The sequence below is a fragment of the Oncorhynchus clarkii genome, chromosome 4 (assembly GCF_045791955.1).
Source record: "Oncorhynchus clarkii lewisi isolate Uvic-CL-2024 chromosome 4, UVic_Ocla_1.0, whole genome shotgun sequence".
NCBI classification, from domain to species: Eukaryota; Metazoa; Chordata; class Actinopteri; order Salmoniformes; family Salmonidae; genus Oncorhynchus; species Oncorhynchus clarkii.
This window is the reverse complement of record NC_092150.1, coordinates 71,191,748-71,219,174: the sequence shown is the minus strand read 5'-3', so window position 1 is coordinate 71,219,174 and position 27,427 is coordinate 71,191,748. Positions and strand designations below refer to the sequence as shown.

The 27,427-nt window shown below is 43.6% G+C and overlaps 1 protein-coding gene across 3 annotated transcripts in view; it reads right to left on the bottom strand.

The window, feature by feature from the left end:
- Positions 1–27,427, bottom strand: part of LOC139407248 (NHS-like 1b) — a 167,280-nt gene that overhangs the window by 73,191 nt on the left and 66,662 nt on the right. Inside the window, exon 1 of one of the 3 annotated variants that reach the window (XM_071150858.1) lies at positions 15,265–16,671. The exons of the other annotated variants lie outside the window; for them this stretch is intronic. Within the exon in view, the coding sequence (XP_071006959.1) occupies positions 15,265–15,511 (247 nt within the window). The 5' untranslated portion in view covers positions 15,512–16,671. Of the gene's footprint in view, positions 1–15,264; positions 16,672–27,427 lie in introns of those variants that run through there. 3 annotated transcript variants of the gene reach the window in all.

Here is a 27,427-nt window from a genome sequence, read left to right as displayed (position 1 = left end):
TTCCGTTACTGTGGAATTGTCCCTCTTCCGTTACTGTGGAATTGTCCCTCTTCCGTTACTGTGGAATTGCCCCTCTTCCGTTACTGTGGAATTGTCCCTCTTCCGTTACTGTGGAATTGTCCCTCTTCCGTTACTGTGGAATTGCCCCTATTCCGTTATTGTGGAATTGCCCCTCTTCCAATGGCCCTGTATAACCAACAATAATTACCATGTCCCTATCTCAGACGTCTGTATTGTACTGTGCCAGAAAGCACATTCACAGATAAAACGTACAGTGTAGTATTTCTGTAGGGAACAATGTGAAATGGTAACACTAATACACACAGATAAGAGATGAGCTAGTAAGTAAAGAACTCTTGCACGAGGCTTAGCTGGGCTAGCTGTAGCTGACATTTAGCTGCTTAGCTGATATAGCGCTCTGGTTAGTAACATAACTTGTCACACAAAGAGATAGAGTACCTGGCATTGGTATGATTTATCTGAACAGTTCTCTCTTGAAATTGACATTTTATCTCAAAGAGGCTAACCTAGATAAATAAAGATTAAATCAAGAGAATTAATAGATAATCATAGAGGATTTATCATCTCAGTAAACCTGAATAAACCCACATAATGTCATCCATGTTGGTACATCAGATCAGATGTTCTGTCTTTACAGGCAGGTATGATCCTCTGAGACCTATAGACGTGGGATCTTCATTTGACCACCCCGTTGCAGGAGAACTTGTAGTATATTTGAGGTTTAAAAAGGCTTCTTTTGTTATTTTCCATATTATGTCTATCTCTGAGAAGCTACCGAAGAAAGGGTGGAAAATAGCCCATGTCAATATATGTAGCATTAGAAATAAGGTTAATAAAATCAATAACTTGTTAATATCAGATAACATTCATATATTAGCCATTTCTGAGTCTCACTTAGATAATTCATTTGATGATACAGCAGTAGCAATACAAGGATATAACATTAATAGAAGAGACAGGAATTCTTATGGGGAAGATATTTATACATACAGTGCCTTCAGAAAGTATTCAGACCCCTTTACTTTTTCCACATTTTGTTAGGTTACAGCTTTATTCTAAAATGTATTAAAAATAGTTATTTTTCTCCTCATCAATCTATACACAATACCCCATAATGACAAAGCAAAAACAGGTTTTTAGAAAGGTTTGCAAATGTATTAAAAATAACAAAACAGAAATATATTATTTGCATAAATATTCAGACACTTTGCTATGAAACTCGAAACTGAGCTCCGGTGCATTCTGTTTCCATTGATCATCCTTGAGATTGGTTTTTATGCTAATTTATTTAAAAAAAATAAAAAAACAGAAATATCACATTTACATAAGTATTCAGACCCATTACTCAAAACTTTGTTGAAGCACCTTTGGCAGTGATTACAGCCTCAAGTCTTCTTTGCTATGACGCTACAAGCTTGGCACACCTGTATTTGGGGAGTTTCTCCCAATCTTCTCTGCAGATCCTTTCAAGCTCTGTCAGGTTGGATGGGGAGCATTGTTACACAACTATTTTCAGGTCTCTCCAGAGATGTTAGATCGGGTTCAAGTCCGGGCTCTGGCTGGGCCACTCAAGGACATTCAGAGACTTGTCTCAAAGCCACTCCTGCATTGTCTTGGCTGTGTGCTTAGGGTCATTGTCCTGTTGGAATGCAACCCTTCGCCCCAGTCTGAATTCCTGAGTGCTCTGGAGCAGGTTTTCATCAAGAATCTCTCTGTACTTTGCTCCATTCATCTTTGCCTCGATCCTGACTCGTCTTCCAGTTCCTGCCGCTAAAAAACATCCCCCACAGCACGATGCTGCCACCACAATGCTTCATTGTAGGGATGGTGCCAGGTTTCCTCCAGACATGATGCTTGGCATTCAGGCCAAAGAGTTTAATCATAGTACCAGTCTTGGTTTCTTCAGACCAGAGAATCTTGTTTATAATGGCCTGAGAGTCTTTAGGTGCCTTTTGGCAAACTTCAAGCGGGCTGTCATGTGCTTTTTACTGAGGAGTGGCTTCCGTCTGGCCACTCTACCATAAAGGCTCATAAAGGAGTGCTTCAGAGATGGTTGTCCTTCTGGAAGGTTCTCCCATCTCAACAGAAGAACTCCAGAGCTCTGTCAGAATGACCATTGGGTTCTTGGTCACCTCCCTGACCAAGGCCTTTCTCTTCTCCCCCGATTGCTCAGTTTGGCCGGGTGGCCAGCTCTAAGAAGAGTCTTGGTGGTTCCAAACTTCTTAAATGTAAGAATGATGGAAGCTACTGTGTTCTTGGGGTCCTTCAATGCTGCATACATTCTTTGGTACCCTTCCCCAGATCTGTGCCTCAACACAATCCTGTCTCATTGCTTGGATTTTGCTCTGACATGCACTGTCAACTGTGAAACATTATATAGACAGGTGTGTGCCTTTCCAAATCATGTCCAATCAATTGAATTTACCACAGGTGAACTCCAATCAAGTTGTAGAAACATCTCAAGGATGCACTGGAGCTCAATTTCGAGTCTCATAGCAAAGGGTCTGAATACTTATGTAAATAATATATTTGTTTTTTTATTTTTAATACATTTGCGATCATTTCTAAAAACCTGTTTTCGCTTTGTCATTTTGTGTAGATTGCTGAGGATTTTTTATTTATTTCATCCATTTTAGAATTTTTTTAATGTAACAAAATGTGGAAAAAGTCAAGGGATCTGAATACTTTGCGATGGCACTAATTTATATACATATATTAGAGGTCGACCGATTATGATTTTTCAACGCCGATACCGATTATTGGGGGACAGAAAAGGCCGATACCGATTAAATCAGCCGATTTGTATTTATTTATTTGTAATAATGACAATTACAACAATACTGAATTATCACTTATTTTAACTTAATATAATACATCAATAAAATCAATTTAGCCTCAAGTAAATAATGAAACATGTTCAATTTGGTTTAAATAATGCAAAAACAAAGTGTTGGAGAAGAAAGTAAAAGTGCAATATGTGCTATGTAAGAAAGCTAACGTTTCAGTTCCTTGCTCAGAACATGAGAACATATGAAAGCTGGTGGTTCCTTTTAACATGAGTCTTCAATATTCCCAGGTAAGAGGTTTTAGGTTGTAGATATTATAGGAATTATAGGACTATTTCCCTCTATACCATTTGTATTCCATTAACCTTTGACTATTGGATGTTCTTATAGGCACTTTAGTATTGCCAGTGTAACAGTATAGCTTCCGTCCCTCTCCTCGCTGTTCCCTGGGCTCGAACCAGCAACACAACGACAACAGCCACCATCGAAGCAGTGTTACCCATGCAGAGCAAGGGGAACAGCTACTAGAAGGCTCAGAGCGAGTGACGTTTGAAACGCTATTAGCGCGCGCTAACTAGCTAGCCTTTTCACTTCGGTTACACCAGCCTCATCTCGGGAGTTGATAGGCTTGAAGTCATAAACAGCGCAATGCTTGACGCACAACGAAGAGCTGCTGGCAAAACGCATGAAAGTGCTGTTTGAATGAATGTTTACGCTCCTGCTTCTGCCTACCCCCGCTCAGTCAGATACTTAGATACTTGTATGCTTGTATGCTCAGTTAGATTATATGCAACGCAGGACACGCTAGATAATATCTAGTAATATCATCAACCATGTGTAGTTAACTAGTGATTATGATTGATTGTTTTTTATAAGATAAGTTTAATGCTAGCTAGCAACTTACCTTGGCTTACTGCATTCGCGTAACAGGCAGTCTCCTTGTGGAGTGCAACGAGAGAAAGGCAGGTCGTTATTGCATTGGACTAGTTAACTGTAAGGTGACAATATATAATATATATTTATTTTTTAATAAAAAAAAAAGTTTATTATTTTTTAAATCGGCTAATCGGCGCCCAAAAATACAGATTTCCGATTGTTATAAAAACTTGAAATCGGCCCTAAAGAAGATCTCATGTCAAGTGTTATTAAAGAGCTGTGGTTGCAGGTTCACCTGCTCATATAAAGCCTATGCTTTTGGGGTGTTGCTATAGTGCTAACAGTCAGTATCTAAATAATGTGTGTGAAATGCTTGTATGTGACGTAAACAGAGAGGTCTACTTTCTTGGGGACCTGAATATTGACTGTTTTCATCAAGCTGTCCACTCAAGTGGAAGCTTCTACCTGTAACCAGTGCCTGTAATCTGGCTCAGGTTATTAATCAACCTACCAGGGTGTTTACAAACACGACAGGAACAAGATCATCCACATGTATTGATCACATTTTTTACTAATACTGTAGAACTTTTCTCGAAAGCTGTATCTGTACCCATTGGATGCAGTGATCACAATATAGTGGTTATATCTAGGAGAGTCAAAGTTCCAAAAGCTGGGTCAAATATTTGTTGGTCTGATGTGATTAATAAGGAGCATCTAGATGCTCCACTTGATGAATTTATGAAATTGCTTCTTCCAATTATTGATAAAAATGGGCCTGTTAAGAAACTGACTATTAGAACTGTTAAGGCTCCATGGATTGATGAGGAATTGAAAAACTGTATGGCTGAAAGAGATGGGGCAAAAGGAGAGGCTAATAAGTCTGGCTGCACACCTCTGGCTGATGTACTGCAAATTGAGAAATGATATGACTAAACTCAACAAAAATAAGAAGAAACTGTATTATGAAGCCTAGATCAATGACATAAAGAATGATGGAAATTATGGGTAGAAAGACTAATTCAACTCCATCTTTCATCAAATCAGATGGCTTATACATCACAAATCCATCTGGCAAAGTGGGCAAACGTAGGCAGGAAATGCCAATAACAAACAGTGAGACATCGTATTCATGGTAAAAAAAAAAAGTGTGGCCTCTCGAGTGGCGTAGTGGTCTAAGGCACTGCATCGCAGTTGCTGGCCGTGCCACTAGAGATCCTGGTTCGAGTCCGGGCACTGTTGCAGCCCATGGGGCAGCGCACAATTGACCCAGCATTGTCTGGGTTAGAGGAGGGTTTGGCCGGCAGGGATGTCCTTGTCCCATCGCGCTCTAGTGACTCCTATGGCTTGTTGTGTGCATGCACACCGACACGGTCGCCAGGTGTACAGTGTTTCCTCTGCTTCCAGGTGAAGCGGGCATTGTGTCAAGAAGCAGTGCGGCTTGGTTGGGTTGTGTTTCGGAGGATGCATGGCTCTCGACCTTCACCACTCCCGAGTCCGTACGGGAGTTGCAGCGACAAGACTAACTACCAATTGGGGAGAAAAAGGGGTAAAAGTACAAAATATATTTTTTTTAAATGTACTTTTGGAACGTTAGTATGGAAGAGATGGGAAAACTATTGACAAATATTGACAAAACTCCTAGTATTGATCACTTAGATGGAAAGCTACTGAGAATAGTAGCTGACTCAATAGCCACTCCTATCTTTAATCTGAGTCTAGGGGAAGGTGTTTGTCCTCAGGCCTGGAGGGAACTCAAGTAATCCGCTACCCAAGATTGGTAAAGCGGCCTTAACTGGTTCTAACAGCAGACCTATAAGCTTGCTAACAGGTCTTAGCAAACAAGTTAAAAACAATTGTGTTTGACCAAATACAATGCTATCTCTCTGAAACGGACAGACTTTCGGCATGCTTATAGAGAAGGGCACTCAACATGTAATGCACTGACACAAATGAAGTTTGGTTGAAAGAAATTGATAATAAGAAAAGTGGGAGCTATACTGTTATATTTCACTGCAGCCTTTGATATTATTGACAATAACCTGTTGTTGAGAAAACATGTTTAATAGCTTTTCAACCTCTGCCATTTCGTGGATTCAGAGCCATCTATCTAATAGAACAGAGGGTTTTCTTTACAGGAAGCTTCTCTAATGACAAACATCTTGAGCGTGGTGTACCGCAGGGCAGCTCTCTAGGACCTCTGCTCTTTTCTATTTTTACCAATGACCTGCCACTGGCATTAAATAAACACTGTGTGTCCATGTATGCTGATGACTCAACCATATATGTGTCAGCAACCACAGCTAATGAAGTCACGGAAATCCTTAACAAGGAGTTGCTGTCTGTTTTGGAATGGGTGGCCAGTAATAAACATCTCTAAAGCTAAGAGCATTGTATTTGGTACAAATAATTCCTTAAGTCCTAGACCACAGCTGAATCTGGTAATGAATGATGGTGTGGCTGTTGAACAAGTTGAGGAGAGTAAATTACTTGGTGTTACCTTAGATTGTAAACTGTCAAGGTCAAAACATATAGATTCAATGGTAATAAATATTGGGAGAGGTCTGTCCATAAAAAAAGAGATGCCCTGCTTTTTTGACACCACACTCTAAAAAGCAAGTCCTGCAGGCTCGAGTTTTGTCTTATCTTGATTACTGTCCAGTCATGTGGTCAAGTGCGGCAAAGAAAAACCTACATGACCCTAAAACCTACAACCTTTGCATAGTCAACTTACACACAGCTCTGACACACACACTTACCCCATCAGACATGCCACCAGGGGTCTTTTCACAGTCCCAAATCCAGAACAAATTCAAGAAAGCGTACAGTATTATATAGTCATTATTGCATGGAACTCTCGTATAAACTCATATAACTCTCATATCGCTCAAATGAACAGCAAACCTGGCTTTTAAAAAAACACCTCACGGCATAATGCCTCTCCCCTATTTGACCTAGATATTTAGAGTGTATGTATTGATATGTAGGCTGTGTGTGTCATTTTTAAATGAATGTAGTTCTGTCCTTGAGCAGTTCTTGTCTATTAATGTTATGTATTATGTCATGTTTCCTTGTTTTGCGTGTACCCCAGGAACTTTTGCAATAGCTAATGGGGATCCTAATAAAATACCAAATACCAAACATAAGCCTATTCTCCTATCCCCTTTATCACAATGTTGATGATCCTCTTTCAGGTTCGAGTCATGGCGTCCATGGATACATCCCATAATACCAAGATAAGAGGATGCCAGGGAGCAGACAATAAGATGTGGAGTTATGATTATGAAAAGGTGCCCTGTTACGTAAGTTGAGTGTAATTCTACCAAATAGCTCAGGGGAAAGCTTCAGTTTGGTTCAAATGGGAGTAACGCTCTTAAATGACAGATAACAGTTGAGCCATCATGGTCTGTGGGAGCTTAGGGCTTTGAAATGTCACATAGGACCAATCCAGGAACTGCTGGAGAGGTTAAAAGGAGGTTAAAACTGAGAGGGTTGACTTACCTGAATATGATCCCCAGTCAGTCATCATTATCAGCACATAGAAGAGGCAGAAAGAGAAAGAGAGAGAAAGGCTGTTAAAGACCATGTATACTCAGCCAGCATCAGTAATATAATACAATACGGCATATCACAGCCCTGTTATAATTTAGTCAGAAGAGGAAAGCCTTATCAAATTGCACTGTGACTGTGTGTGTGTGTGTGTGTGTGTGTGTGTGTGTGTGTGTTTGGTCCTAGGTCTCGAGCCACAGTGGCAGATGGCACATGTCTATCTTTTAATGACAGCTCAGTCTTGTAACATCAGAGCTAGGCCAGGAGTAGTGGGCCAATGTTGTCTCACTATTGCTGAGTTCTGTTAATCTGGAATTACAGGACAACTGGGCTTGGGCCACAGACCCCAAAATGTGTGTGTACTGTATGTGTGTGTGTGTACATGTACTGTATGCGTGTGTGTGTGTGTGTGTGTGTGTGTGTGTGTGTACATGTACTGTATGTGTGTGCGCGCACATGTGCTTGTCTTTCGAAACCAAAAGACAATTATGAGGGCATCATCACAAGCCTCTCAGGAGTTACAGCAGATCACTCCAACATAGAATATGAACCTAAATACCTTTCATATCCCACTAATAACCTTTCATAACATGGTAGGACCCAATTCTGGTTTGGCATGTTTATTTGGGTTAATGTGCTGTGCTATCTCAAATCACCGTTCATTCAGATTGGTAAACCCAAACATTGACACGCTTGCAAATCCCATATTAGACTTGCGGCTAACATGGTACTGTAAAACCCATATTACGATTTACATAGAAAACTCATATTAATAAAAGGGAAAGGAGATTTGACTGGCTAACATGGAGAAGCTATGGGACTGGTCTAGTCTTTATTCTGGCTTGGTCCCTCCCAGGATGATGCACCAGACAGATATTGGCTTTTGGAACCTGAGTGTTCAATCCTTCTGTACAAGATTCCTCTCTACTGAACATGTCAGGTCCTTGAGTGGTTCATTAGTGAAGTCCAGTAAAGCAAGTTGGTATTCAATGTAAATGATTGAGGTGATTGGTTTGTCCATGTCTAGTGAAAGTGGGAACATAGTGGCTATGGGAGTGATAAGGACAGTGATAAGGACAGATAAGAGATGAGCTGAAAGTGTATGGGACAACACTATCAGCTCACTGTCGCCACCTACAGGCCCCTGGCATAATGACACTTGGTAATTTCTATCCTATTTGGAAAAACAGCTGCCTTAGTGCTCTCAACCTATGTTAAAGTAAGAAAGTATGTGCAAAACATTAGGCCATGTGATATAATGTGTAACAATAAAAACTAATAGCATAGATAAGACATCTACATAATGTGTCCTGGATATAGCTAGGCTCCTTTCATTATTCTGAGTTTTAGTTCATTCAACCTTCCCTAGTGCATCCAATGACAACAAGGGTGTGTCTCTCTGGCTCTGATTGGCTGAGTGAGTTCACAATAGGGAGATCACACGGAACAGCACCAGAACTCTCCGCTCCGCTGTCTGCACCGCCTCCTACCACTGCCATGGCAACCAAGGAAAACATCCAACAGATCACCGGTGGCAACCGCACTGTAATTGCTGCTTTGCAAACAGCAGCCCAGAGCCAGTCATTAGGAGCTATATATACACACACACAGGCCCGGTGCGTGGCAGCCTATAGGGCTTTAACTGGTCTGGCAGGGAAGCTGGAGTCAGATGTTATTTATAAGTACACTTATTCTGACTGAAAAATATTGTTTTTGTTTTTTTCTGTCGAGATGAGCTTTTAAAGGGATAGTGCGAGATTGTGGCAATTAAGCAACTTTTCGACCAACGTAGAGTCAGATGAAACTCATGGATACCATTTTTATGTCTCTGAATTAGAGGTCGACCGATTAATCGGAATGGCCGATTAATTAGGGCCGATTTCAAGTTTTCATAACAATCGGCAATCGGTATTTTTGGGCGCCAATTTGCCAATTTATTTATATATTTTTTTATACCTTTATTTAACCTTTAACTAGGCAAGTCTGTTAAGAACACATTCTTATTTTCAATGACGGCCTAGGAACGGTGGGTTAACTGCCTCGTTCAGGGGCAGAACGGCAGATATTCACCTTGTCAGCTCGGGGGATTCATTCTTGCAACCTTACAGTTAACTAGTCCAACGCAATAACGACCTGCCTCTCTCTCGTTGCACTCCACAAGGAGACTGCCTGTTACGCGAATGCAGTAAGCCAAGGTAAGTTGCTAGCTAGCATTAAACTTATCTTATAAAAAACAATCAATCATAATCACTAGTTAACTACACATGGTTGATGATATTATTAGGCGTGTCCTGCGTTGCATATAATCTGACTGAACATACAAGCATACAAGTATCTGACTGAGCGGTGGTAGGCAGAAGCAAGCGCGTAAACCTTCATTCAAACAGCACTTTCGTGCATTTTTCCAGCAGCTCTTCGTTGTGCATCAAGCATTGCGCTGTTTATGACTTCAAGCCTATCAACTCCCAAGATGAGGCTGGTTTAACCGAAGTGAAATGGCTAGCTAGCTAGCACGCGCTAACTAGAGGGACGGAAGCTATACTGTTACACTGGCAATACTAAAGTGCCTATAAGAACATCTAATAGTCAAAGGTTAATGAAATACAAATGGTATAGAGGGAAATAGTCCTATAATTCCTATAATAACTACAACCTAAAGCTTCTTACCTGGGAATATTGAAGACTCATGTTAAAAGGAACATTTCATATGTTCTCATGTTCTGAGCAAGGAACTGAAACGTTAGCTTTCTTACTTAGCACATATTGCACTTTTACTTTCTTCTCCAACACTTTGTTTTTGCATTATTTAAACCAAATTGAACATGTTTCATTATTTACTTGAGGCTAAATAGATTTTATTGATGTATTATATTAAGTTAAAATAAGTGTTGATTCAGTATTGTTGTAATTGTCATTATTACAACAAAAAATTGTCCGATTAATCGGTATCGGCTTTTTTGGTCCTCCAATAATCATAATCGGTCGACCTCTACTCTGAATGCAGTTTGAAGGAAGTTTCTAACTAGCCTTAGTGCAATTGCTAACTAGCGTTAGTTGTTCCTGTCGACTTCTAGTCATTGTGCTACTTGTAACAATGTCTTGCAAAACATACCATTATGAATATAACTACTGGTCCCTGAAGGAGGATCTTCAGTACCGCTCTTCAGCAAGCCCAAATCCCCTGACGCTTGGGGCCCAAATATGTTTTACCTCGTTGCTTCCTTGTGGGAACAGTAGTTATATTCATAACTGTACATTCACCTTCAGTCAGTCACACGGTATAACATACTATGGGGACATAAAATCATGCCCCAAGCCAGCTCAGAGGATACCAAACTAAGAGGTCCACCGCAGCCCAAGTACACACAAGTTCGACCAGCTCCAAAAATGGGTTACAGAAGCCACCTTTTTCCCTAATACTTACCAGAGAAGTCTGTAAGAGCCCCATATAGGGAACCAAACCTGCTGCAACTTGGCTATGTGCAAAAGTCCATAGACCCTAAGGTTCCAAGAACAATACTTTCTTGCGAGCCTGAAATGTCAGAACTCGTACAAGGAACCACAAGTCCAAAACAACAGAACACATGACTTGGTAAAGCGCTGCATAGAATCAACCAGAGTCAATGAACCACGGCAGCCTGAGACTCAAACCCACAGGAAACCTGCCGTAACCTGGAAACTGTGTACTCGCACGCTGCCACGGCAGCCTGAGACTCAAACCCACAGGAAACCTGCCGTAACCTGGAAACTGTGTACTCGCACGCTGCCACGGCAGCCCAAGGCTCAAACACACAGGAAACCTGCCGTAACCTGGAAACTGTGTACTCGCACACTGCCACGGCAGCCCAAGGCTCAAACACACAGGACACTGTGGGAACCCTGATAATGCACACAAATTGATGCTGCACACCAAGGCAACTGTGGTAATCAGGGTAAATGTGCAACCTGCGAGCTTAGGGCTGGGCGATATGGTTAAAATTATTATATCACAGTATTTGTTTTTTTAAATGGACAGTATCACGGTATTTTTACATTTTTCAATAATAAAAGTTGTACATTTGCTTTATGAGTAGTGAATGATCCCAGGGTATCAACACATACATTCTAAGTGATTTCAATGAGTCTTTCTCCATTCTGATTGTTTTATACTGTTCAATTCAACCTAAACAAATTTCAGCACTTTTAACATTTCTACATTTCCTGCACTCAATTGTAGTAGTGGAAAAAGTACACAATTGTCATACTTGAGTAAAAGTAAAGATAAGTTAATCAGAGGTGGGACCAAGTCATTGTTTTACAAGTCACAAGTAAGTTTCAAGTCTTAGCACTCAAGTCCCAAGTCAAGTCCCAAGTCAAGACAGTCCAACAAGTCTCAAGTCCTAAACTTTGAGTTCGAGTCCTAAACAAGTGCTCTTCACCAAATGTAATACCATTTCATATTTTTAACAAGAGTAATAGTTAGTATCTTACATTTACGCAAATCATAAATGCTTTAAAAAAATATTTATTACTTTCCAAATAAACTTTATTTTCCGTGGAAATACATGGGTAGCCATAAGAAAGACCATCCCAATAGCGATCGACTATCGAGGATCGCAATCGTGCGATGTAGACTTGTACACAATCGCCCAACCTTAACACACACACACAAACACTGTGTGTGTGGTTACAGTAGGCTAACATATGTCAATGATTTTAGGAACAGCAGTAACATCAGGCAGGATTTAGGCTACCAACTGCCTAGCCAGTTGTAGCTCAATCTTGGGTGCAATGATCACGTTCCCGCACTGACTGACTGTGTGGAGGCTCATTGATTTAACGTTATGTTAGCCAACATGCTACACTAGCAAAGTTATGAATGATATAGCTGTTGCCTATACTAGCCATGACTTAGTGTTTTTTGTGCAGCTTCAAATGTCGAACAAAGTTGGAAGTTGTTGTGCCTCTGTATGTAATTTTCTTCCTGCATGTTTTGCAAGTTGCAATCCGTTGTTTGTTAATACAGCATCCTCTTTTTGGGTATCATCTTTCCAAGGGCTCCATCTGAATTCACCTGCCGACATTCCTCTGCACTGCCACGCACAACTTTTTCTCAGCTGGCACAATTTGATTGGCTGCTGTCCGATTCAAACTGTAATCCGTTAAATGAAGAGTTGAGGCACTGCACACTTTTTTTAAATAGCATACTTTTTCATATTTGGGCTTGGTGAGGGTATCAAGTCAGTTCGAGTCAAAAGCCTAAAAAGTCACACGTCCATCCTCCATAACTTCTACATTCATGAACTCGCCATAACCTGGTAGCACCAACTTGGCTAAATGAGGGGAATCCCAGGTCGCCTTTAGTTCATAGGCAAAATCTTTAAACGTGTAAGCGACACTTCACCGCTGCAGGGAGGTAAACATCTTCCCCCAAACCTGAAGGAACTCTGCTGTGGGGGAGAAGACGGTCAATCCACCGCCAGGTGATCTGACGCCCTATGACACAGCTCCACCAAAGGCGCATTAACCACCAATGGTTCAAAAGCCGGGACTTTGGGCTGCCCGGACTGATGTCATCCGATTCGCACTGTGAAAACTCTCTATAGCCAAGTAGGGAAGACCACAATCTCTCTCACAGTCAGCCCAACGCAAGTTGAAACCAAAAACCGATACCAAGACCCAAAACTCACACACCTGGTGTCCCAGGTCTAAAATCAGTCCCTGATTAGAGGGGAACAATGAAAAAATGCTTTGGAACTGTCTTCGAGATCCAGGTGAGTTTGAGGGACCTAGGGGGGCGAGTACGCTCTACCCACTAACAGACACCTAAATTGGAGCCGAATCTCATAGTCTTCGTATGCTTGAAAAGTTAGTAATTTGTGTGACAAGTTCTTCCTTCAGGCGAGCTGAAGAGCGAAGAATTAAGGAAACGAATGCGAGCCCCGGAATTATAACCAGGTAGGCGGGGCTTCCGAGGGCGGGCTAGGCATTCATTGGCCCATTGGATGTGATTTCAGTTTTCAGGTGAATAAGATTGGTCGTTGACTCCTCATAGTATGTTATACCAAGTGACCGAATGACCAACTTTCTTCAAACTGCACGCAGACATAAAAAAGGTATCCATGAGTTCATCTGACTCTGGGTCAGTAAAAACAGGGTTTATCGCCAAATCTCACCTCATCCCTTTAAGATCAGTGACAGGTTACAACATATATTTGTAGCAAACAGAGCGAGCAGTAGCGCGAATGAGAGCCACAAGCGCACAGCCACCACTTGCTCATCATCTCCCTTCTACAGTGTAGTGGTGTGCATCAGTTATATTTCAGATGGCGCCAACATAATTTAATTGTCATGCATTTGAGTAAAATGTAGTTTAAAAAAGTCACAAAAATGGACCTTCTCACAGTTGTTTTACAGAAACAAATTGACCCATATAACTAACATGGTATCCTGTTATGTTTCATTGTTTCCTTAATCAATGAACAATAAGCTTTACGTCCTTCCCAATGGGATTTACCACAGTATCATTGACTAATCAGGACTCCCCTCTAAGACTGTGAAACATTCAATAGAGAATAAATCAGACTAAATATCTAAATCGCTAATAATCAATACTCTCTAGATTATGAAAATGCAAAACTATGACCACTAGCTTGGCAAAGCTTTTCTGAGAATAGCGATGAGAAAATACACAACAACAAAAAAATCCCAGACGGAATATGGAAAAGAGAGCAGGATCAAAGTGAATACCAAAAGTTGGATAACCTTATGTAAGAAATCAAACCAGAGGAACAATATGTATACAGACACAGATCTGAAGATGACAAGATCGCTGCAGGTATCTACACGCGTGCACACGTGCACAAACACACAGAGCTTAAGTGTTATTCCTCTACCCGTCTGTCTGGTTGAAGAGTTGACTGAAGGCCATGCCAGTATTTTGGGATGCCCTGACCAGGTCAGTGTTAATGGTGGCTGGTGCACATTAACACAATAGTGCAGTGCTGGTGTTTTTCCATCAGCAGGTGATGGCAAGGGTTAGGTTACAACCAATGTACCCAATGGCTCACTGACAGCATTGACCTCACGCGCACACACACATTCACGGACGCAGTGTAACAGTACGTGCGACATGCAAGAAGCTAATGAACTGATAATATCGTCAATCAGGATAAACTACACTGGTAGAACTATAAATAGATGTCATGCTTACCTCACCCCAGAAAACCTATTCTCTGACATAACAAATCAATAACATATTGATAAATATGGATGAGACAATAATATCAATATTCTACAATGTAGAACTAGCCTGTGCTCTGTCTCTCTACTCAATAATGTGGAAAACACTATGTTACACTCTCACAAAGTCTCTCTCTCTCCCTCCCTGGCACAGAACCACGCGCTCAGATCACCACCAGCCTATGACATCACCAGCCCATGAGATCACCCACTTCCGGAAAGTCACAATACTATCACACATGTTTAGATCTTCTATCCTTGTGGGGACCTTAAATGTATTTCCATTAAAAATTATTTTTTTCCTAACCATAAACCTACCCCTAACCCGTAACCCTAAACCTTTACCCTAATTCTAGCCCTAAACTTAAATTGTAACCCTAACCTCTAGCTTAAAATAGCCTTTTTTCTCCCTTGTTTTACTATCCTTGTGGGGACTTTACAAGGATAGAAGAACCAACCCGCACGCACGCACACACACACACACTGCACTTTGACCACCTGTGGCAAAGAGGCAGGCAATAATGGGCCGTAAGAAGACAGTGGCCCACTTCTCTGTCTCCACTTGTAAACAACTCTCTCCTTCACTTCCTGATGCTAGTACAGAGGAAGACAGAGGGAGATAATGGAAATCTATTCAAATGAGGTAGAGTCAAAGTAGAGAGATGCAGACTACATACAAACAGACTGGGGATGTTGGCCAGTGGCCACTGATATGTGAAAGGACTGGACAGGTTTCCACCATGTAATTTAAGACTTGTCATGTCCAGATATTGGTGCCAACGTGGCGGATGGTTTGCCACCCTTCAGGTCTCACCTGTTCTTGTGCGATGCTGCGGCTCATACACCCAGTCTTCTTCATCTTCTGCCTCCCCTGGGTGCAGGTGTGTGTGTGAGCGGGAATGTGTGTGGAAGTGTGTGTGCAGCTCTGACTGGCTGCGGAAGATGCGTCGGGTCTGTCTAGATAGAGAGGATACACTCAGCCAGCTAAGAGCTCTGGAGAGACCCCCGGGCTTCTCCTTCCGATCCTTACGGAAAGACCCAGAACTCCTGTCCCTCCTCATCCTCACTCTGGGAGAACCAAAAATAGAGACTGAATCAAAAGTCCCACATCCAAAGTGGAGCTGTAGAAGGAACAATCCAATTCAAAGTCAATTTCCCTATATGTGACAGTAAAATGTCATTTGACATGACAGTTTAGTCCTGCTGTCTTCTTCTCCAGTAGTTCCACAGTCCCACTTCCCAATCATATCTCAACAAATTTGCTCCATTTCATTCTTCTATCATTGAGCCAAACAAGATAAACTCCTCCCTTACTCTCGTCCTTTGTGTTTCAAAATCCAGGGCGCGCTTCCCAAATCCAAAGTGACAATTAGGCAATCCAGCGATCTGGAAAATCACCGCTCCTGCTCTCCAACACACACACACACACACGCCGGTAAAGACAGAGGTATTCCTCTGGGGTGTAACAGGGCAGGGCGACACTTCCTGGTCACGTTTGGGTTTAAATCACAACAAGCCAACGGTCCTCCAGTGGTTTATCAGTGTTTCAGTTGATCTGTTTATAACAGCTGACACTCAGGCCGACAGCCAGTAGACGAAGGGTTATGCCGTTTCAGCATCCTCCAATCCATTCCCAGGTCCCAGGCTGATTTGCTTAAAACACACACACTCACAGAGACCTTCTGTCGCATACGCTGACTCACGCCACTCCACAAGAAGTGATGTCACTGCATGTGGGTTCCAGAGGATTGTGTGTAGTCACTCGCTCTTCTTCTTCTCCAGGTCAGGGGTGGCACAATAAGGTGTGTGTGTGGCGTCAACACACTCTTTGGCATCTTGGTCTGCTATATTTACATTCATCAGGCATGGAGAGAGTAGCTCAGGTGGCGAGAGAGCGATTTCTAAGAACAGTTGCAACCCGTTGAGACCTCTTATCTGTTCTACTCCCACATGGCCAGATTGAAAGCGAGAGAAAGGAGGGAGCGAGACAGACCGAGGGATTCACTCACCTGCTGCCCACACAGACAGAGAGAGAGGGAAAGGAGGGAGCGAGACAGACCGAGGGATTCACTCACCTGCTGCCCACACAGACAGAGAGAGAGGGGGAAAGGGTGGACAAAGGCTAGCTAGGCGAACTGTCTGGAGTTACTGTGTGAGACGGCAAGGGTCATCCAGACGTTCTGCTCCACTGGTAGTCCTTCTGTGTATGTACCATGTGTGTTCTGAAGGGCTGGGACACTGTGTGTTTGTGGGGTTAGAATTACACCCAACCCCAGCCACTCGGCTGAAACACGAGAAGGCCCATCCCTCTCTCCTTCTTTCCCTCCCTCACTCCACTTTGATCTCTGATCTGTGGCCCTCCCCTCGCTCGCCGGCATGGCAACCACAGGGGCTGGAGGGAGGGCTCTCCACCTCTCCACTCCTTTCATCCACCGCTCTCCTCTTTCCAGTTCTCTCCCTCCCTCTCTGTCTGTGTTGTCCCCTGAGGTCTAGAGTCTAGGGCATGTAGCTCACAGAAACACAGTCTTACCATCAACCAAACAGGTTGAACAGACAGTGTGCACAGTGCCTTAAAGACACAAACAACAGAAGCAGAGAAGAAACAGAGAAGGTACAGAAAAACAACAGGTGCATTTTGGAGCTTGACATCCTGGCTGACATAGCATCATTTATCAACCCTGTCCACAGTGGCCTGTCTTTACAGGATATTAGTGTAAGCTGACAAGTAAGAGAGGCATCATGGAGGGTTGTTTGTGGTCACACATGGGTGGGAAAGCCACACCTCCCAGTAGTTTTTGTTGTGTGACTACCAAGGAGGGACCACAAACAAACCACGGAGCCGGGGTGTGTATGAGTCGGTTCAAGGGCCCTTCTTCTCCCTCCAAGGTACCCACACTGTTCCTCCAACACCACAATGGGCTCCCAGGAGAAGGGCGAGGCAGGGTTGTTCTTCTCCCCATGGAGTAACTGAATCCCCCAGTCACAGCCCTCACTGCGGTACCGCCCTCCTAGGACACACAAACCTTTGCCAACCCTCGTGGGGTGTCTTCTCCATGCAACTCCATTGTCGGGTTGTCCCAGCCTACCCTGTACTAACTCTCAGAGAGATAGATAACACCACGTAATGTTACCCCTCCTCCCCTCTTCCTTGCTTCCCTTTTCATTTTCCCACAGTGACAAAAATCTATGGTGCCGGCACTTCTGATGTGCACATATTGACTGACCTGGGACAACTAATCCCTGGCAGTTTGCTGTGTGCTACACGACTGGGTCCTTCCTGGTTTACCTGATAAAACACTAGCAATAACACCACCTCCTTTCTCTCTGGCCCACACACTCTCACACACACACACACACACACACACACACACACACACACACACACACACACACACACACACACACACACACACACACACACACACACACACACACACACACACACACACACACACACACACACACACACACACACACACACACACTGCTCGCTGAGTCTGTGTGAACCTTTGTCCCTGTCGGTGAAACCAAAGGCCAGTCACACTCCTTTAATAATTAACCAGCCCTGCTCTCCCACAGCGCTGGGATGAAGGGATGGAAGGATAAAAGATGGATGTCTTGAAAGTGTACCGATGCATACTAAAGAAATACACAGGCAGGGGAAGTTCAGATACAAACCTATTCTACTCTACCTAGCCTCTATTTCTGAATGGGAGTGAACTACAAACACTTTTTTAGTGTCCACTAGTCCAGAGCAGCTGAGCAGAGCACTGTGAAAAGGAGATTCAATGGGCTCAAATGAGCTCTGGGATAGCTGTGTTCAGCCTATGTGTCCTATAGGTTAAGTGATGCTGACTGAAGTGTTTGTGTATAGGCTGAGAGATCATTGAGGAGAGTATTGATTTCACCTCTAAAACACAGAGAGCTGTTTTAAGCAAAGTGCTGTTTGACCCCCAAGGGAGGTGAAAGGTCGGTGTATAAAGGCCAACTTTATTCCTGCTTCAACCCCTGACCCCCTCCCCCAAACAGACATTCCCCAAAATCTGAACTGAAACCCCCCCACCCATATAGAATTTTAAAAACCACTGAACAGTTACTGAACAAAACAAATGTTGAACCAGGAGAGTGGCGGAAATACATTAGCACAAAAAATATTGAATATCCGTCTCAGTCAGTGGGTCAGCATCCAGACGCTAGCAGCTACATTACCGTCTCAGTCAGTGGGTCAGCTTCCAGACGCTAGCAGCTACGTTACCGTCTCAGTCAGTGGGTCAGCTTCCAGACGCTAGCAGCTACGTTACCGTCTCAGTCAGTGGGTCAGCTTCCAGACACTAGCAGCTACATTACCATCCCAGTCAGTGGGTCAGCTTCCAGACGCTAGCAGCTACATTACCATCCCAGTCAGTGGGTCAGCTTCCAGACGCTAGCAGATACATTACGGTCTCAGTCAGTGGGTCAGCTTCCAGACGCTAGCAGCTACGTTACCGTCTCAGTCAGTGGGTCAGCTTCCAGACGCTAGCAGCTACATTACCGTCTCAGTCAGTGGGTCAGCTTCCAGACACTAGCAGCTACATTACCATCCCAGTCAGTGGGTCAGCTTCCAGACGCTAGCAGATACATTACGGTCTCAGTCAGTGAGTCAGCTTCCAGACGCTAGCAGCTACATTACCGTCTCAGTCAGTGGGTCAGCTTCCAGACGCTAGCAGCTACATTACCGTCTCAGTCAGTGGGTCAGCTTCCAGACGCTAGCAGCTACGTTACCGTCTGTCAGTGGGTCAGCTTCCAGACGCTAGCAGCTACGTTACCGTCTCAGTCAGTGGGTCAGCTTCCAGACGCTAGCAGCTACGTTACCGTCTCAGTCAGTGGGTCAGCTTCCAGACACTAGCAGCTACATTACCATCCCAGTCAGTGGGTCAGCTTCCAGACGCTAGCAGATACATTACGGTCTCAGTCAGTGGGTCAGCTTCCAGACGCTAGCAGCTACGTTACCGTCTCAGTCAGTGGGTCAGCTTCCAGACGCTAGCAGCTACATTACCGTCTCAGTCAGTGGGTCAGCTTCCAGACGCTAGCAGCTACGTTACCGTCTGTCAGTGGGTCAGCTTCCAGACGCTAGCAGCTACGTTACCGTCTCAGTCAGTGGGTCAGCTTCCAGACGCTAGCAGCTACGTTACCGTCTGTCAGTGGGTCAGCTTCCAGACGCTAGCAGCTACGTTACCATCTCAGTCAGTGGGTTAGCTTCCAGACGCTAGCAGCTACGTTACCGTCTCAGTCAGTGGGTCAGCTTCCAGACGATAGCAGCTACGTTATAGAGTAGTATCATGTTGGTGGGTCCTGCATGCAAACACATGCACCATCAGGGGGTGTAATGATGCTTAGAGGAATGCTAGCTGGTGACCCCCAACATGTTGTTGTGAAGCCCTACTCCCTCTCTGGCCCGGTCGGAACATTCCACACATACACACCACAGGGACAGCTGAGAGATGGAGGGAAGAGGAGAGAAACGGAGGGAAAGGACTGGAACGTTGGCTGGTATAAGTACAGAAACATACTTCTCTTAAACCACACAAACCCACCCTGTGGCAGTGAGACACCATTGGCATGACTCATATTACGGTCTCAGTCAGTGGGTCAGCTTCCAGACGCTAGCAGCTACGTTACCGTCTCAGTCAGTGGGTCAGCTTCCAGACGCTAGCAGCTACATTATCGTCTCAGTCAGTGGGTCAGCTTCCAGACGCTAGCAGCTACGTTACGGTCTGTCAGTGGGTCAGCTTCCAGACGCTAGCAGCTACGTTACCGTCTCAGTCAGTGGGTCAGCTTCCAGACGCTAGCAGCTACGTTACCGTCTGTCAGTGGGTCAGCTTCCAGACGCTAGCAGCTACGTTACCATCTCAGTCAGTGGGTTAGCTTCCAGACGCTAGCAGCTACGTTACCGTCTCAGTCAGTGGGTCAGCTTCCAGACGATAGCAGCTACGTTATAGAGTAGTATCATGTTGGTGGGTCCTGCATGCAAACACATGCACCATCAGGGGGTGTAATGATGCTTAGAGGAATGCTAGCTGGTGACCCCCAACATGTTGTTGTGAAGCCCTACTCCCTCTCTGGCCCGGTCGGAACATTCCACACATACACACCACAGGGACAGCTGAGAGATGGAGGGAAGAGGAGAGAAACGGAGGGAAAGGACTGGAACGTTGGCTGGTATAAGTACAGAAACATACTTCTCTTAAACCACACAAACCCACCCTGTGGCAGTGAGACACCATTGGCATGACTCTGGGTAGGTGTCTTGGTGATGAGAGCACCGGGGTCTGGTTGCCTGGTAACCAGACATCAGTGGAGAGCGCATGCCATTAATATATGCGACCATTACACAACATACATGTAAATCTTCAGAAAGTCACCAAATAGCCTACGCCTGCAGTGAAATGACCATGGCTGTGCATTACACAGTGTTGGAGTCAATTCCATCTTAGAAAGTGACTAACTTCTTATTCAGGAATTTAAAAATCAGGTAGTGCCAACAAGGGCTGTGGCGGTCATGACATTTTGTCAAGCAAAATATACTATGAGACTGCCGGTCTCACGGTAATTGACTGTTAATTAACATAAACACATTTAGCATCTCCAGGCTTCCAAGCGTTAGCCTACAAGCCACTGATGCAGACCTTAGGAACATCTACATTTTAAAAAGTCTAATAAATCCATGTAATATAGCCTACACTATCACAATAAATTCATCATTTATTTTAGACAGGTCTAAACAAACATGATATGAAGAAAATGTAGTCTATTTCAGAAGAAAAGAATAGCGTACTCTGAGTTGTCGTTATGTTAGGTCCTGATCTGGCTATGCCATATGGCTGTGGGTGACACTAGTTCATTTAGCAGACAAGATTTAGGCCAAATGAAAATCAAAAGCACTAGCCTATGTCAATATACTATCCCTCATAGTACAAATGTTGACCTATTCTATTCCGTGAGAGAAATAAATATTCAAGCATAGTCTGGGACAATTGTGAAATGCGATAGATCCCAAATTAATATAACCACTAGCATAAAAAAAAAAGTTTAAAAGCAATGTGTCTGACGCAACAGATCAGAACGTTTAGCTTAACATGTTGATAAACTATTAGGCTATTTCTTCACATTAGAAGTGCAGAAATGCACACAGCAGTAGGCTATAAGTCTGAATGTTCCAAAATGCAATCAATTAGCGGGAAAACACCATTCTCAAAAGTGACTGCAAATGTGATTATGCATGTAATGCTTTTATTATGAAGGTGCATTTTTATGGTGAAAATGATCTTCCCCAACTTGAAACTCACACACTGCATATGGATGCCAGATAGACTCTTCACTTGTTGTAAAGTGGATTAATGTGCTTAATTTTAAGAAGTTGTTTGGCCACTTTAGTTGTGATACAAACCTAATAAAAAAATATAGGCCTATGGGCTAGTCTACATAAGGTGTGCGACTACGATTTGAAAAAGATCGCAAAAAAAAACAGCATGCACTGTTTCTTACTGCACACAAGCTGGGCATCATTCACAAGTGACAGGCTAATAATGTCACCCATCAAACTATTCCCAATTTAATGTTGTCTTCACATATACTACATCATATATGACATAAGTTAGGATTTAGAATGGATCATTATTATGCACCTGTCTCGGAATAGGGGCAGCGAGAAAAAATACATGTCATTTATGCACTTAAATAGCAAATGGAAGATGCTTTTCCTGTGGTTCATTTTCACGCCAGTAAGGTAGGCTATACTCCTGTTTTAAAATAGAAGCACTGTGCTTAATATTAGGAACGTTTAGAAATACAGTGCCTTGCGAAAGTATTCGGCCCCCTTGAACTTTGCGACCTTTTGCCACATTTCAGGCTTCAAACATAAAGATATAAAACTGTATTTTTTTTGTGAAGAATCAACAACAAGTGGGACACAATCATGAAGTGGAACGACATTTATTGGATATTTCAAACTTTTTTAACAAATCAAAAACTGAAAAATTGGGCGTGCAAAATTATTCAGCCCCCTTAAGTTAATACTTTGTAGCGCCACCTTTTGCTGCGATTACAGCTGTAAGTCGCTTGGGGTATGTCTCTATCAGTTTTGCACATCGAGAGACTGAAATTTTTTCCCATTCCTCCTTGCAAAACAGCTCGAGCTCAGTGAGGTTGGATGGAGAGCATTTGTGAACAAGAGTTTTCAGTTCTTTCCACAGATTCTCGATTGGATTCAGGTCTGGACTTTGACTTGGCCATTCTAACACCTGGATATGTTTATTTTTGAACCATTCCATTGTAGATTTTGCTTTATGTTTTGGATCATTGTCTTGTTGGAAGACAAATCTCCGTCCCAGTCTCAGGTCTTTTGCAGACTCCATCAGGTTTTCTTCCAGAATGGTCCTGTATTTGGCTCCATCCATCTTCCCATCAATTTTAACCATCTTCCCTGTCCCTGCTGAAGAAAAGCAGGCCCAAACCATGATGCTGCCACCACCATGTTTGACAGTGGGGATGGTGTGTTCAGCTGTGTTGCTTTTACGCCAAACATAACGTTTTGCATTGTTGCCAAAAAGTTCAATTTTGGTTTCATCTGACCAGAGCACCTTCTTCCACATGTTTGGTGTGTCTCCCAGGTGGCTTGTGGCAAACTTTAAACAACACTTTTTATGGATATCTTTAAGAAATGGCTTTCTTCTTGCCACTCTTCCATAAAGGCCAGATTTGTGCAATATACGACTGATTGTTGTCCTATGGACAGAGTCTCCCACCTCAGCTGTAGATCTCTGCAGTTCATCCAGAGTGATCATGGGCCTCTTGGCTGCATCTCTGATCAGTCTTCTCCTTGTATGAGCTGAAAGTTTAGAGGGACGGCCAGGTCTTGGTAGATTTGCAGTGGTCTGATACTCCTTCCATTTCAATATTATTGCTTGCACAGTGCTCCTTGGGATGTTTAAAGCTTGGGAAATCTTTTTGTATCCAAATCCGGCTTTAAACTTCTTCACAACAGTATCTCGGACCTGCCTGGTGTGTTCCTTGTTCTTCATGATGATCTCTGCGCTTTTAACGGACCTCTGAGACTATCACAGTGCAGGTGCATTTATACGGAGACTTGATTACACACAGGTGGATTGTATTTATCATCATTAGTCATTTAGGTCAACATTGGATCATTCAGAGATCCTCCCTGAACTTCTGGAGAGAGTTTTCTGCACTGAAAGTAAAGGGGCTGAATAATTTTGCACGACCAATTTTTCAGTTTTTGATTTGTTAAAAAAGTTTGAAATATCCAATAAATGTCGTTCCACTTCATGATTGTGTCCCACTTGTTGTTGATTCTTCACAAAAAAATACAGATTTATATCTTTATGTTTGAAGCCTGAAATGTGGCAAAAGGTCGCAAAGTTCAAGGGGGCCGAATACTTTCGCAAGGCACTGTAAATATAGTAGGCCTAGCCTATAGAAAGCTGATGGGATCCTCCTCTTTTTAATAGAGGCCATCACTGGTGTTTTATCACGCAATTGCATAGCCTACAGAAATGTTGTGCAACATGAGCTCATGGGCTCTCATGAAGTGTTTGATTAGATTTCTGATTACATTTGCATTGACGTCAGAGTGATTAGAGGGACAATAGAGTGCGAAGTACCAGGCACTTTGCAAGTTTGGTAGGCTACTAATGACCATCAGCAGCATAAAGGTTAGAGAAGCCTATTTAAAGTGACTAAACTGTCACCAGGAATTTGATTGCCATCACGAATCGTGACCGCCGGTGTGGCGATAATACGGTCACCGTAACAGCCCTAGTGCCAACCTCCATTCCACAGTAACAGAAATAACATTTTAATGAATGCTCTAAATACAGGGGGTTAGGAGACGCCATAAAGGAAGAGTTTTATTAGTCTCCATCCCAAGGGGTTTATACGTGTGTGTGTGCGTGTTTTCACGTATGTGGTTGAGTGTGTACTATCTAAATTGGGTGGTGGCTTGGAGGCCACACGGAGCACTCTTAATGGTCTAGGAGGAGGTGTTGGTATTTTGGTGGTATTTTGATAGAAAGGGTGGAGGCCGGGGACCAGGGTACTACTCCCTCTATCTCACAGTTTGTATTGGGTTTAGTTATCTGTTTGTATGGAATGATGAAGGGAGGGGAGCATCTGTGACATGAGGGCAACATTAACAATTTTAATGAACACATTTTTCTCTTCTGTAATTTCTCTCCCTCCATCCCTGCCCCCCTCTCTCTCCATCCATCCAACCCTGACCCCCAATCTCTCTCTCACCCAATCCAGATTTGGCCAGAACCTGTGTAACAGAAAAGCGTCCAGCTCCTTAAAACACAACAAGGACAAAACAGCTTTAACCTCTTTGGGGTAGGGGGCAGTATTCAGAAGTTTGGATGATTGATGTGCCCAAAGTAAACTGCCTGCTACTCAGGCCTAGAAGCTAGGATATGCATATAATTGGTAGTATTTGCTAGAAACACTCTGAAGTTTCTAAAACTGTTTGAATGATGTCTGTGAATATAACATAACTTATTTGACAGGCGAAACCCCGAGGGCAAACCATCCAGGAATTTATTTTTTTGAGGTCACTCTTTTCAATTAGTTTTCTATGGAGATCTAGATTTCTAAGGCACTTGCTTGCAGTTCCTTTCGCTTCCACTGGATGTCAACAGTCTTTAGAAATTGGTTGATGTATTTCCTTTGAGAAATGAAGAAGTAGCCCTGTTCAGAACGAGGGTTGAGTGACGTGTACTGTTGTGGTTGGGGCGCGTGACCTGAAAGCTCGCTCCACTTTGTTTTTATCCGCTATTGAATGCAGTTTATCCCGTCTTAAATTTATCGATTATTTACGTAAAAAAAAATACCTAAAGTTGTATTAGGAAAGTTGTTTGAAATGTTTGGACAAAGATTACAGGTAACTTATTAGATATTTTGTAGTCATGTTGCGCAAGTTGGAACCAGTGTTTTTCTGGATCAAACGCGCCAAATAAATGGACATTTTGGAGATATAACGACGGAATTAATCGAACAAAATGACAATTTGTGATGTTTATGGGACATATTGGAGTGCCAACAGAAGAAGCTCTTCAAAGGTAAGGCATGAATTATATCGTTATTTCTGAGTTTTGTGTCGCGCCTGGCGGGATGAAATATGATTGTCTGTGTTTGTTTGATGGGGTGTGCCCTCAGATAATCGCATGGTTTGCTTTCGCCGTAAAGCCTTTTTGAAATCTGACACCATGACTGGATTAACAAGAAGTCAAGCTTTAATTTGACATATTGCATGTGTATTGTCAGGAATTTTAAATTCTGTAGTTTGAATTTCGCGCTCTGCAATTTCACTGGATGTTGGCCAGATGGGACGCTACCGTTCCACGTACAATAGAGAGGTTAACAGGAGAAAATCAGAGCGTCATGGAAAATAGTAGACAGTATAGACTGGAGAATGGTTAGGCCTTAAAGGAAATGAGACAGCGGTATTGGAGGAAGAAGAGGAACTCAAGAGAGAAAAAGATTGAGAAGCGAGAGGAGTGAGAATAAGGCGAGGTGGAAAATCCTCTCATCTCTCCTGGACAGGCATGACAATACCATCTTCACCATCTAACAGACTGACCACCATGACCTCTGACCTTCCTTCTGAACACGAGTACTAACCTTAACTTTCCCCACAGGCATGCTGCCTAATATGGAGGCTCCCCCTCCCCTTCCACTGTATCTGCCACCCCCCCATCTCTCCTTCCATCTTTCTACTTGCTTTCTCCTTCCCTCCATTTCTCAACATATCTATCCCCCACTCCTTGCCCTTGGAGAGCAGGTGTAAGCCAAAGCAGGTTCCTGTAGAATGCAGTGAGGTCAGCATGTATTACAGGGGACAGGAGTAGAGCTATACATGGTGATGAGAGACAGAGAGAGTCACATGTATCCTCGTATTCATCCTCTGCTGTGTCAAATGTGTCACTACTCCACACGCGTCCATTTACAGATCCTGGATCAGCTGTGACAGCTCTGCCACGTCTCAACTGAACAAGGCTCATAACCCTCTAGGTCTATCATCTAGTTATCTGGAATGCAAGTCATTATATATAAACTCTGAAAAACACCAAAAGAAAGATGCCCAGGGTCCCTGCTCATCTGCGTGAACGTGCCTTAGGCATGCTGCAAGGAGGCATGAGGACTGCAGATGTGGCCAAGGCAATGAATTGCAATGTCCGTACGGTGAGACGACGAAGGCAGCGCTACAGGGAGACAGGGGGGACAGCTGATCGTCCTCGCAGTGGCACACCACGTGTAACACCTGCACAGGATTGGTACATCCGAACATTACACCTGCGGGGCAGGTACAGGATGGTAACAGCAACTTCCCGAGTTACACCAGGAACGCACAATCGCTCCATCCGTGCTCAGACTCTCAGCCGATTGCGGACAGAGGCTGGACTGGGGGCTTGAGGCTGAGCCTGGACTGTAGGCCTGTTGTAAGGCAGGTCCTCACCAGACATCACCGACAACAACATCGCCTATGGGCACAAACCCACCGTCGCTGGACCAGACGGGACTGGCAAAAAGTGCTCTTCACTGACGAGTCACGGTTTTGTCTCACCAGGGGCGATGGTCGGATTCATGTTTATCGTCGAAGGAATGAGCCTTACACCGAGGCCTGTACTCTGGAGCGGGATTGATTTGGAGGTGGAGGGTCAGTCATGGTCTGGGGCCGTGTGTCACAGCATCACTGGACTGAGCTTGTTGTCATTGCAGGCAATCTCAACGCTGTGCAATACAGGGAAGACATCCTCCTCCCTCATGTGGTACCCTTCCTGCAGGCTCATCCTGACATGACCCTCCAGCATGACAATGCCACCAGCCATACTGCAAGACAGGAATGTCAGTGTTCTGTCATGGCCAGCGAAGAGCCCGGATCTCAATCCCATTGAGCTCGTCTAGGACCTGTTGGATCTAGGGCTAGG